Source organism: Bison bison, unplaced genomic scaffold, assembly GCF_000754665.1.
Source record: "Bison bison bison isolate TAMUID 2011002044 unplaced genomic scaffold, Bison_UMD1.0 scf7180017864194, whole genome shotgun sequence".
NCBI classification, from domain to species: domain Eukaryota; kingdom Metazoa; phylum Chordata; class Mammalia; order Artiodactyla; family Bovidae; genus Bison; species Bison bison.
This window is the reverse complement of record NW_011494766.1, coordinates 1688138-1701631: the sequence shown is the minus strand read 5'-3', so window position 1 is coordinate 1701631 and position 13494 is coordinate 1688138. Positions and strand designations below refer to the sequence as shown.

The 13494-nt window shown below is 41.3% G+C and overlaps 1 protein-coding gene across 1 annotated transcript in view; it reads right to left on the bottom strand.

Annotated features, from left to right (window-relative positions):
* Positions 1-9713: 9713 nt before the first annotated feature.
* Positions 9714-13494, bottom strand: part of ITPR1 (inositol 1,4,5-trisphosphate receptor, type 1) — a 355741-nt gene continuing 351960 nt past the window's right edge. Inside the window, exon 60 of the mRNA XM_010844129.1 lies at positions 9714-11053. Coding sequence (XP_010842431.1) covers positions 10967-11053 — 87 coding nt within the window. The 3' untranslated portion in view covers positions 9714-10966. The remainder of the gene's footprint in view (positions 11054-13494) is intronic.

The window sequence follows — 13494 nt, the reverse complement described above, 5'->3', positions numbered from 1 at the left end:
TTTCATGCAAAGATAGGCACAATAAAGGACAGAAATGGTATGGACCTAACAAGCAGAAGATATTAAGAAGAGGTGGCAGGAATACACAGAAGAACTGTACAAAAAAGATCTTCATGACCCAGATAATCATGATGGTGTGATCACCCACCTAGAGCCAGACATCCTGGGATGTGAAGGCAAGTGGGCCTTAGGAAGCATCACTATGAACAAAGCTAGTGGAGGTGATGGAATTCCAGTGGAGCTATTTCAAATCCTAAATGATGATGCTGTGAAAGAAAGTGCTGCACTCAATATGCCAGCAAATTTGGAAAACTCAGCAGTGGCCACAGGACTGGAAAAGGTCAGTTTTCATTCCAATCCCAAAGAAAGGCAATGCCAAAGAATGCTCAAACTACCACACAATTGCCCTCATCTCACACGCTAGTAAAGTAATGCTCAAAATTCTCCAAGCTAAGCTTCAACAGTACATGAACCGTGAACTTCCAGATGTTCAAGCTGGATTTAGAAAAGGCAGAGGAACCAGAGATCAAATTGCCAACATCTGTTGGGTCATCAGAAAAGCAAGAGAGTTCCAGAAAAATACCCACTTCTGCTTTATTGACTATGCCAAAGCCTTTGATTGTGTGGACCACAGCAAACTGGAAAATTCTTCAAGAGATGGGAATACCAGATCACCTGACCTGCCTCTTGAGCGATCTGTATGCAGGTCAGGAGGCAACAGTTAGAATTGGACATGGAACAACAGACTGGTTCCAAATAGGGAAAGGAGTATGTCAAGGCTGTATATTGTCACCCTGCTTATTTAACTTACATGCAGAGTACATCATGCGAAATGCTGGGCTGGATGAAGTACAAGCTGGAATCAAGATTACCGGGAGAAATATCAATAACCTCAGATATGCAGATGACACCACCCTTATGGCAGAAAGCGAAGAAGAACTAATGAGCCTCTTGATGAAAGTGAAAGAGGAGAGTGAAAAAGTTGGCTTAAAACTCAACATTCACAAAACTAAGATCATGGCATCCGGTCCCATCACTTCATGGCCAGATGGGGAAACAGTGGGAACAGTGACAGACTTTATTTTTTTGGGCTCCAAAATCACTGCAGATGATGACTGCAGCCATGAAATTAAAAGACACTTGCTCCTTGGAAGAAAAGCCATGACCAACCTAGACAGTGTATTAAAAAGCAGAGACATTACTTTGCCAACAAAGGTCCGTTTGGTCAAAACTATGGTTTTTCATGTATGGATGTGAGATATGGACTATAAAGAAAGCTGAGGCCCAAATAATTGATGCTTTTAAACTGTGGTGTTGGAGAAGATTCTTGAGAGTCCCTTGGACTGCAAGGAGATCCAACCAGTCCATCTTAAAGAACATCAGTCCTGAATATTCATTGGAAGGACTGATGCTGAAGCTGAAACTCCAATACCTTGACCACCTGATGCACAGAACTGACTCTTTTGAAAAGACCCTGATGCTGGGAAAGATTGAAGGTGGGAGGACAAGGCGTCAACAGAGGATGGGATGGTTGGATGGCATCACTGACTCAATGGACATGAGTTTGAGTAAAGTCTGGGAGTTGGTGATGGACAGGGAGGCCTTGTGTGCTGCAGTCCATGGGGTTGCAAAGAGTGGGACACGACTGAGTGACTGAACTGAACTGACAATCAGAATATTAAAAATTTTTTTTCAAAATTAAGAAATATCAAAGAAATTTAAAAGTGAGCAATAAGTTTGAAAAAACGGTTCACTTAAGATATGAATGGCATATTATTTAAATGTTCTAATCTTATACATCTTTTGTTGTTTGCTTGTTTAATCAACAAGGGTTATCTGGGTGGGAAGTTTTTGGCCCAATCTTGTTTTCTTTGTACCTTAATGAATTTTAACTTGTTTTGAAATGTTAATTCTTACAGGTAAAACCCTAGTCAATAAAAACTCTAATAAGGGGGGGGTGTGTGTGTTCAAAAGTAAACACATTTTTAATATTTTTTTCTGGTTCTCCAGGAATAGCAGTAGTGAAAGTAAAAGGAAGCCACAGACTCTCTTGGGCGATTATATGTGGTGGCTTCATCATTCTATATGGTCATGCTGATTAACTGACTTGTTCAGCCTGTTGGATCAGAAGAAAATATGACTTTCCCAGTTGTATTCAAATCCATCAGGCATGAAAACAGATTGGTGATTTGTTTTTTTTGTCTTGTCTTAAACAGGAGCAACTGCCTGGTTTCTGCTTAGGCAAATGTGGTAGGTGGAATCATGGGCCCCTCAAGGATGTTCATGTCCGAATGCCTAGGTCTTGTGACTATATTACCTTCCATGGCAAAAGGGATTTGGCAGATGTGGTTATGTTGAGGATGTTGAGATAGGGAGACTTCCTGGATTAGTCGCATGGGACCAGTGTCATCACAAAAGTCCTAGTAAGTAAAAGAGGAAGGCATGGCATCACAGTCAGTGTGGTACAGCCTGTGAGGGATTTGATCAGCCATTTCTAGCTTTGCAGGTGGGAGTAGGCAACGAGCCAGGGAGCACAGGCAGCTTTAGGAGCTGAAAAAGGGAAGGAAATGAATCTCCCCTAGGGCCTCCAGAAGGTTTTAACCCTGTCAACTCATGTCAGACTGATAACCAGAAGCTTAAGATAACTTTAAAGTTTTGGAAAATTTGTTAGTAGTAGCAAGAGAAAACAAATGCAGTGTATTTATAGGACTGTTATGTTTGTAAGTTCTAAAACACAGACATTTCTTTAAAAGTAGAAAAAAATCTTTTTTTTTTTTTTGAGTCTCAGTGCCAGCCCTCCTAGACTCCCCAGTGGGCACATTTCTGACCCAGATCCTCCTAATCACTGTGAAATGATACTCAGCTCAAAAAGTAAGCACAGTACATATGAGCTAAGGACGAAGGCATTGTGACACAACCCAGACATCAGCAGTTCTCAGAACATGGGCCGTGGACAGCCTGCATCAGAGTTCCTGGGGAGCAGGTTACTTCAGGCCTGGACCTTTACCCCTTCCCACTAGTTTTTTTCATGTCAAGTTTACTGAAGTATAATTTGTATATAGCAAAATATACCCTTCTTAGGTTACGGTACTATGAATTTTGAAAGGTTTGTATAATCAAGTAGCCGCCGATACACTGAGGTTATTTCCATCACCCAGAATGTTTCACTTGTGTCCCTCTGTAATAAATTTCCTCTCCGTACCGCCTGTCTCTGGCAACCACTGACCTGATTTCCGTTCCTGTAGGTTTTTTCAAGAATGTCATATCCATGGAATGACACACCATGTGTCCTTTTGAGTCTGATTTAGTTTGTTTAACATAATCCTTTTGAGATTCATCCACGTTGTGTGTATATTCATATATAAAGAAACCATACTTCTGTGTTATGGCCATAATTTTTTTTTTTAAAGTATTTATTTGGCTGTGCTGATTTTTAGCTGTGGCATGCAGGATCTTTAGTTGTGGCATGTGGGATCTAATTCTCTGACCAGGGATCAAACCCACGTCTCCTGTATTAGGAGCCTGGAGTCTTAGTCACTGAACCACCAGGGAAGTCCTGGCCATAACTTCTTGATGTGTTTTGTCTCTTTTGGTATGATCTGAGAGGTGTCATAATCGTCCCCAGATGGTTGAGGGATTGTCTTTTAGCCTGGTTGGGTGAGGGAGTCAGGTGGAGAGAGGGGTATGGAGGTGCAGGTGGGTCCAGAGGACACATGCCTGGAGAGAACACAGTTATAGGTTTATCTCTTACAAGAATTGAAAGAAGGGGGAAGATCACGGTAGCCTAATTATGGATCAGACAGTAAAGAATCTGCCTACAATGCAGGAGGACCCAGGTTCAATTCCTGGGTCAGGAAGATCCCCTGGAGAAGGGAATGGCAACCCACTCCAGTATTCTTGCGTGAAGAACTCCATGGACAGAGGAGCCTGGCGGGCTACAGTCCATGGGGTCGCAAAGAGTCAGACACAACTGAGCGGCTAACACACATAGAAAGGGAGCAGTAGGGGATGGTTTTGAGTTGTGGAGCAGGAGTCTTGAAGCTAGAGGCATTGAGTATCGGTTAGTTATAAGATTCAGTGGTCTGCAGCAAAAAGAGTGGTGACTGCCTGATCTTTTATTGTCTGTGCAACTCCTTTTGGGTCACTGCTAAACTATTGTTCAGTCGGTCAGGTGTGTCCGACTCTTTGCAACCCCATGGATTGCAGCACGCCAGGCTTCCCTGTCTTTCCCTGTCTCCCAGAGCTTGCTCAAACTCATGTCCATTCAGTCAGTGATGCCATCCAACCATCTTGTCCTATGTCATCCCCTTCTCCTCCTGCCTTCAATTTTTCCCAGCATCAAGGTATTTTCTAATGAGTTGGCTTTTTGCATCAGGTGGCCAAAGTATTGGAGCTTCAATTTCAGCATCAGTCCTTCTAATGAATATTCAGTATTGATTTCTTTTAGGATTGACTGATTTTATCTCCTTGCCATCCAAGAGATTCTCAAGAGTCTTCTCCAACACCACAGTTAAGAGCATCAGTTCTTTGGCCTTCAGCCTTCTTTATGGTCCAACTCTCACATCCATACATGACTACTGGAAAAACCATAGCCTTGACTAGACGAACCTTTGTTGACAAAGTAATGTCTCTGCTTTTGAATATGCTGTCTAGGTTGGTCATAACTTTCCTTCCAAGGAGTAAGCGTCTTTTAATTTCATGGCTGCAGTCATTTTGGAGCCCCCAAAAATAAAGTCTGCCACTGTTTCCCCATCTATTTCCCATGAAGTGATGGGACCAGAGTCCATGCCTCTGCAGTGGCGGCACGAAGTCTTAACCACTGGAGCACCAGAGCAGTCCCCTATATTGTCTTTCTTAAAGCGTATTGCTGTCCAAAGAAATGGTAGCGTCTCCACTCTTTAAATGGTGGAGGGGGGCAGGGTGTGTGTGTATATGTGTGTGTGAAAATTACAATGATTAAAAAACTTGCTTTAAGTCATAGCTTTGAAGTGGTAGAGCTGGTATGAAGACTCTCATCAGCCTCAAGGTCATTTTCCTCTCATCCTGCTGCCAGGGGGGCTCTGAAGTAAACTAACATTTAGCACTCCAGCCTTGTGTGGTTTTCCTTCCTAGTCTCATATCACATCTTAATTGTTTTTCTTGTTCTACAGAGCTTTCTGACAAGTCTTCATGAGATGGTATAGGTAACAGGTATGTCAATAAGATTAAATCACTAGCTTAATTCAGTTCTGAAATGGACAGGTGAAATTCCTGGATTGTCTACAGTTTCATTTACATAGGAGAAGTCGTCTTTTGTGAGGTCATTACAGAAATGCTGGCAAACTCTTTCCATTAGCAGTTCTTGCATAGAGTATGCACTTCTCGTGTTGTGGGACTCTTTTTTTGTTGTTGTTCAGAATTCACCTTAGGGGTTTTCTGAGACTCGGCATTCTTAATCGATCGTGGTTTTTAGCTTTCTTCTTTCTTTCCAGGCTGGGTGGATGATGCAGTTTCACTTCTAGGTGTTAGGATTCTCTTTCACACTAGTTTGTCATGACCTTAAAATATTTTAAGTTTCTCCTTAGGTTAATTCTTTTTTCTTTCTTTCTTTTTTAATGTAGTACCCCAGTGGGCTAGAGATTTGTTTTACCAGATGAGTTTAAACTACCAGCGGCTGGAGAGTTCACAGCCCATGAGCATTGTCAAACCTAACCCAGTGTAAAACCTGCCAGCGGTCTTTTTATTCTCTTCCATTGGTAGGTTTTGAGATCAGCCTTGAGGTTGTGAGTTGCCTAAGGTGGCACAGGATATCAAAGACGGAGAGATGTTTGCTACGAAGATCAGAATTGTCTTAGTTTGTAATAGCCATCCTCGTTGTCGCCTGGAGATTACTGACGAGGCCCAAGAGTCGCTCTGAGCTGTAACCACCCACAAAAACCACACGCATGGCATTTTACTCAAAACTCTACCTTAACCACTACTTTGTGATGCAAAACTGGTGGAATTTTGGGTACTTTCTGTAAAATCGAAATCTTTATGGGGGTTTTCCAACATTCTAGTTGATTGTGAACAAGTGATCAGTATAACGAAAGGAGAGCAGAGTTGGCCAATCAACACTGACTTCTGTGGTACAAAGGATGCTAGCCTGTGTGGAATATTTCATGGGGAGAAAGCCACCTTATCTGAGAAAACAGATTCTCCTGTTGAAAAATGCAGTTAAATAGAGGTATTGACATGAGATAGGTAGTTGTAAAAGATAGAGATTTTAGAAGCTTCTTATCTTTGCCACAAAGTTTTCACTCTTGACAAAGTAATCACCTTTAGCACTTTCTAGCGTGTAGATCCTCTTATGAAAGAGGTTTGAAAAGGAAATCCATTTGTATTGGACAAACTACAGTTCTGCATAAGGACTTCCTGTAAAGGAAGAACCATTATGGGAAACTGCTGCTAATAAGATATGATAGCCCTTTTACGGAGGGAAAATGGTAGGTATAAGAGCTCTCTCCTGTTTGGCCAAGTCGGGGGGCCTTCGTTTATTTTGGACTTATGTCCCTGGGCAAGTTCCTTTACCACTCTAAGGCTCAATTTCTAACCTTTACAATGAAAAATTTCTTTTCATGGTTAATATTCCGTTGTATATATGTACCGCAGCTTCTTTATCCATTCATCTGTCAATGGACATCTAGATCACTTTCATGTCCTGGATATTGAAAACAGCACTGCTATGAACATTGGGGTGCATCTGTCTTTTTGAATTATGGTTTTCTTTGGGTATATGCCCAGTAGTGGACTGTTGGGTCATATGGTAGCTTTATTCCTAGATTTTTAAGGAATCTCCATACTGTTTTTCCATACTGGCTGTATCAATTTACACTTCCAGTATTACTCCACCATAAAAAAGGAATGCATTTGAGTCAGTTGTAGTGAGGTGGAAAAATCTAGAGCCTGTTAGAGTGAGTATAAGTCAGAAAAAGGAAAACACATACCGTATATTCAAGCTGATGAACTTACTTGCCCGGCAGGAAGAGACACACAGACACAGAGAACAGACTTGTGGACACAATAAGGGAATGAGGGTGGGACAAATCGAGAGCAGCGCTGACTTACATTCACTACCATGTGTAAGATAGGTAGCTGGTGGGGAGCTCGGCCCTGTGCTCTGTGATGACGGGGAAGTGGGACAGGGGTGGGAGGGAGGCTCAAGAGGAAGGGAATTTATGTGCACTTATAGCTGATCTACATTGTCATCCAGCAGAAATCAATACAACATTGTACAGCAATTATTCTCCAATTAAAAATGAAAAGTTTCACTCCTGCTCTGTGGCAGATAGGAACACATTGTCTCAAGAGCCTTCAGTAGGAGTCCTTTGTTATGACATCCTGTCTTGTGTAAACGTGACTTTTATTGTCATATAAATTAAGCCTGCTATCAAGCACATTTTGTTTTTTAAAATCTGTAAAAACATTTTAGCAAAACCCAACTCTACTTGTGTAAGTACATACTTATTCTCCTTTAGTAATTAATAGTCTTAGAAGACTAAATTTCCATCTGTGTTGCCCAGAAAGCTCCCGTGATTAGCCTTAAAACAATGAGCAGAAACTTTCAGGCTGTCTCTCATTAGCACATTACCCAAACCAACCATGGGAGGAAGATAGAGAAATCAGTAACTGAGATTTTCATGTGATAATTCCTTAGTTTACCGTGAAGAACTTGGTCATTTCCCATTAGCACAAAAATAACCCTGTGCTTAGGTTGCTACTGCAAAGACAGTGTTGCTGGTTAGCTCCCACAAGTGAAGTTTGCTTGCTTTATAATTTACATTAGGAAATGTTTAAACACGGTGAAAGCAGTTTTTACAAGCGCAGAATCAAGCAATTCATTTTCAGAAAGTGGAACCAAATGAAACCAACTGAAGAAAACCAGGTAAGCTGAATCATATTTTTTAAAAACAAAATGAAGAGTTGTATTTTGTGCGTGTGAGTAGAGGCGCAGAGTTCTAAGAACAGTTGCCCTGTGGGGAATATCAAGTAAAGCTTTAAGACTTTATTTGTAGGAGGAAACAAGGTTTATCACTACAGAATTTTAGGGACAAAAGTAGAAATGGGAAAGGTAATATAAGCGTTAGAAAGGTGAAATGGAGCTTCCCAGACCCTTTGACATAACAAATGTTTCAGTTAAGGAAATTGGCAAAATCTTGAAATCTTAGTTGTTGCTACAGCAGACTTTTAAAATTAAATCATGAGAGCCAAAAAGACTGTCCTGCTTGTGAGCGCTGTGCTATAACATGATAGTCCAATAGCACTGATTCTTCACCTGAGTAACTTTTTATTTTTTAATTGAAGGATAACTGCTTTACAGAATTTTGTTTTCTGTCAAAGCTCAACATGAATCAGCCATAGGTATACATATATCCCCTCCCATTTGAAACTCCCTCCCATCTCCCTCTCCATCCCACTCCCCTACATGTCCCAGAGCCCAGGATTTGCCCGCGTCATACAGCAAATTCCCATTGGCTATTTTACATATGGCAATGTAAGTTTCCATGCTACTGAGTAACTTTAAAGGCAACTTGAACTTTGAAATAGAAGTGTTGAAAAAGCGATGTCTGGAAAAAGGTGAAATCACAATTATACATCAAAGGCCACGGGAGCTATAATTTCAAATTTTGTTTCAGTTGTACCAGCTTTGTGCTCACACCCAAACTCCACTGGTAGAATCTACTGCATGTGGGGTGGAGAAGAATTCCATTTATTTTCTGCTGAAGCTGGCGAACCGAATGAAGATCTGTATCTTAAGTGACAGGAATCAAATGAAACATGACAAACCTGTAAAAGCTGCCACCTGAACATGTCAAAGCAGAACTTGGCAGTGAGTGAGGTGGGACAGGCCCTGGGAGACAAACCACACACACTGCCTCGCCGGGCTGGCAGCTCGGGAGATCAAAGGGAGAGCCAGGGGAGCGAGTCTCCGTGGGCTGGGGCTCACGTGGCGGGGTTTGGCATGGAGTGCTGGTGGTTTGTTCATAGATACAAGTACGTATCTATCTTGTATTGGTTTTATTATGGAAAAATTTTATGGAGATACGCTGTATTGACTGGAAAATGATTGACTTGTTTTTAAAGTTACCGAATTTATAACGCGGAAGCATTGGTTTTGAAGCTAGTCATTTAAGTGGAGTTTAATCCCAACCTAGTTTCTGACATTGGATGGTAATTATTCTTATTTGGCAAAGCACAGAGAAAAATCAACATTACAAGAGCAACCAGGGCAGGCAGTGCTCTAAGGAGGGGACAGCTTTCTCTGCCTTTGGATAGACGAGTTAGATTTGTCAAACATTTCCAGCTCTCATGAAGGCCTCCGACCATTGAAGGAAAGCTGACCTTGCTGCTCGGTGCTTCTTTGCACTGCAGATGACAAGTTCCAGGTCCCCCAGGGAAAGTGCAGGAGCGGGAGCCTGAACCGGCATTCTAGACTTGACCACGTGTGCCCCCATTACCCGTGACAGTCTGCTTGGCAGTCACCCATCGAGAAGAACCAATAGCCACTGGACTAAACCCTCCCCTGTATTTGTTCAGGAGCTCTCAGAGTTCTCATTCCTCAGGTAAGCACTTTCAGAATCAACCTGGTAAGTAAACCATTTATACTTTTAAGTTGGTCCTAAAGAAAATATATAATTGGAATAGCTGTGATGACAGAAAGAAACTTCTAAACGAAAGCCATCACTCAGTCACAGTATTTTATTCTGCATCATTTATTAAATATTTTTATATATGCATTTACAAACTTTACTCATTTCAGAACTCTGCTTTCAATACATTTTTAAACTGTTTTTGGTAGAGTCTCTCGTAAAATGAGATCCATGTACAAAACTAGGCAACAGATATAAAAGTTTCCTCTCATACTTTTCATCCATCAAGCAAAGAAATCATGTGACAAAGAAAAAAAACTCAAATGTGGCTCGTTCACAAGAATAACATGTCAGTGTTCAAACTATGAGTTCTAATGGGATAGATCATATTTCACCTCTATCTGGAAGGCTATAGTTTAACACGTCTTAGCTACTGTAGCATGTTGGTTCCGATGAAAAAAATCAACTGTTTGGACTAGATCATCTAGACACCATCAATTATTCATTTCCTTATAAAGTGACACCACAATTCACCTTGGAGATGACACTGATGGGCTAGCAGTCTGCATTTACCCCAAACGTGGGCTTAGAAATTTCCCTTTAAAAAATTCGTTAACTTGGCAAACTAAAGTCTGAGCCTCTAATTTAGCGCTCTTACTTAAAAGACATAGTTTAAATGATCAATTCAGAAGCCTAAAAGTATCTTTGAAACTAAAGTTGCTTCTCTTAAAATGAGTGCTGACCTGACAGTTCCGAGGCTCGGGGCACTGTCACTAGGAGAGGCACTGGGGCCGCTAGCAACGAGAAGTACTGTCACCACAGGATAAGTATATGGTACGAAACGCCCGGGGGCCTGCAACTCACTAGTAATATGATTTTGGCAGCAGCATCATTTAACCATTTGTTACATACTATTAACACACCAGCTTCAAAGATGTGCACTCCCCTTAGGATACACAGGAGTTACAAATTTATGGTGATTGCATAATTGGTATTGCACAGTTTTATAAAAAACATAAATACTGGTTATTCTAGATTTAAATACAAAATACATGTCATATACTTTTAAATCTATAATGTGGTTCAAGTGCAAGTCAGGTGCTTTCTTTAGTCCTTCCCAAAAAGGCATTTTAAATACTTTTTTGGCACAAATGAAATTTCACCCTGCCAACAATTCTAATTACAATACATATAATCCAAACCTGGAGAGTAGCAATCATATACATACAGTATAAAACTGAGTATTTACAAATATACTAAGCATAAATGTAACCTCTGTGGGTGAATCAGAACTAAGTAGCCAGACCCACACTAAAAATAATTTAAAAAGGTAAATACGATGCCTTTAGTTCATTTGCTTATGCTGGTTGCTGTGGGTTGACATTCATGTGAGGAGGATGTCCTAGAAGACCAATTCTTTGTTTCTGCTTCCTTTGTTCTGTCATCTGGAAAGTTAAAAAGTTTCATCATTAGACCCAGACACTTCCTGTACGTCAAATCGTATACTCAACCATAGACTCACCTCTGTGGTTATGGTTTATACTGAAACCCACTTTCTACAAATAGCATCCCATCAGTATATCAAACACACAACTTCAAAAAGGACATCTACCTGCGCAGAATGGGGAATTCTGTGCCCTAGTCATGCAATGTGACATTCAGAAATTCTGCTTGCAACTTGTTTCATAAAGGAACAAAAAGCAGTTAAAGCACAAGATTCTTGTTTCCCAAATCTACATCCAAATAATAGCTTTGTAAGACAGTTGTGTCACACTAAACACTCAAGAAACTGTCTAATGTGTTTAGAACTCTAAGTTTGAGAGAGATTGAGTCCATTGGCTTCAGGGTGTCTCGGTTATTCTCCGATTGTTCTTGGATAGTTTTGAGAGAAAAAAATCACACAGCGTTTCTAGGGAGATGAGAATGTCCTTAACACTGCAGGTCCAGGGTGACCGAATGACATAAATCATGGGCTGGCACTCAGTGGAGACCAGTCCTCACCCCCTACACACTAAGGGCAGGAAAGACCATTCCTTAAGTCTGCTCAAAAGAAAACGTGTTTTCAAAACTGCCAACAAGAAGTTGGGACCTTTTATTTGGCTGCTGAACTAAACCAGTTCTCATCTTGACAGGCATTTAGCTCAGTTCTGCCTATTTCAGGGCATAATTAACTCCCTGTATTTACATTTTTCTTAACCCAGTTATCCCAGCTCTGGATTTGATGCTGGGCATTTAGGTCAATTAAGGTAAAAAAGCTATATGAAATACTGGATAAAACTGTTATCTCTAAGTGGTCTTAGATCCTGCTTCTAGATTTTTGGCTTCCTAAAGTCAGAGAGGAATTAGGGTTTAGTAGTATTAATATAAAGAATGTGGGCACTGGAATCAGACCAGACCTATTTCCGTAAGGTTTTATGTTGTACCTTTCCAAAGTCTGTTTCTTCATTCATATAATGAGGGTAATAATTCCGACCTCACAGAGAGGATGTATGTAAATTTTCTAATAGTGTCTGTCACATGGTACAGATGCTTAAATCTCAGTTTTCACCTGGACTAATTTTTGGTACAAAATACCCCCGAGAGAAAGTAAAATGAGAATAAGTTACGTCAGTTCACTTTTAAAGTAGTTATTTTGCCTTATTTGAAACAGTATTTTGGTATGAAAGGAAAACTGCTATGTTGCGACGCCTATGAAATGCCTTCAGTTGTATTTTAAGAGAGGTTTACAAGGAGTATTTCCAAAAGTAACTTTTTACAAAGCCTCCTATGAAGAGTTGCATGAGGGGTATTCTGCTAGCCTCAAAAGTTTCCTTAGATGAGTGACAAGTCTTTAAAGGAGGTGTCACAACCCTCTACTATACTTCAGACTCAGCTGCAGGAGAGCCTCCTGTGACTCATGGAATAAACTGACAAGTAGATGGTGATGCAGTCAGGCAGCTCACTGCCTGATACTTCACATACTCAGCCCAGACTTTCACCCCCAAACTAGTGCCTTGGCAGGCAGCCTTGAGAAGGACTCCAACAGAACTCACTAAATTGAATAATCTCTGCATTCTTAATGATTTAGGAATCTTGGTGGGCTCCACGCGTATTGATGGGTACTCAAAGCTTCCATTTAAAGATGCTGAGATTTTTCCACGGTTGAAGCTGGCCACTGAAGTTTTTCCTGAAATTTTTCTATAAATTTCTTACATTTGAGATGATCTTCTCTGTATGTTGTGTAGCCTCATGCCTGTGTGTCCAGTCAGCTTCCTGTGACTTTTCAATGCTTCTAAAACTGCATTCGTTATAGCAAATGAGCCAACCAATGGCACATCTTCCCGCCCTCTTCTATAGGTAGCACCTGATAACTCAGTGGTGGTCCGACTCTAATTCTCCAGGTTTGTCTTCCTAAAAATAATGATCGCATCACCATCCCTCAGTCCCTGACCTTTTGAAGCTCCCTACTGAAGTGAGTGGCCAAAACCTTTGTTCAAGCAGAGGTTGTGCCTGGTAATTTCAAGAACCTAGCACAGACTTCCCTGGGGCTTCTTCCTTGGTGGTTCAGACGGTAAAGAATTTAGACGGTCTGCAATGCAGGAGACTGGGGTTCCATCCCTGGGTCAGAAAGAGCCCCTGGGGAAAGAAATGGCAACCCACTCCAGTACTCTTGCCTGGAGAATTCCATGGGCAGAGAGCCCTTTTCAGGATCTTTTCACCTTTGACCCTGGAGACGTCTTCAGTGATTAGGGCTAGGAGGGTGGGCAGAACAGCCTCCACCTGACCGTTTTCTTCCATTGCTTTGCAGGCTGGTACACACCCCCGAAGGAAGATGGCTAACCCAGGAGTGCCATCCCCTTCCTCCTTCCCCAGGCACCACTGGACCAATTACCTTTGAATGCTGTAT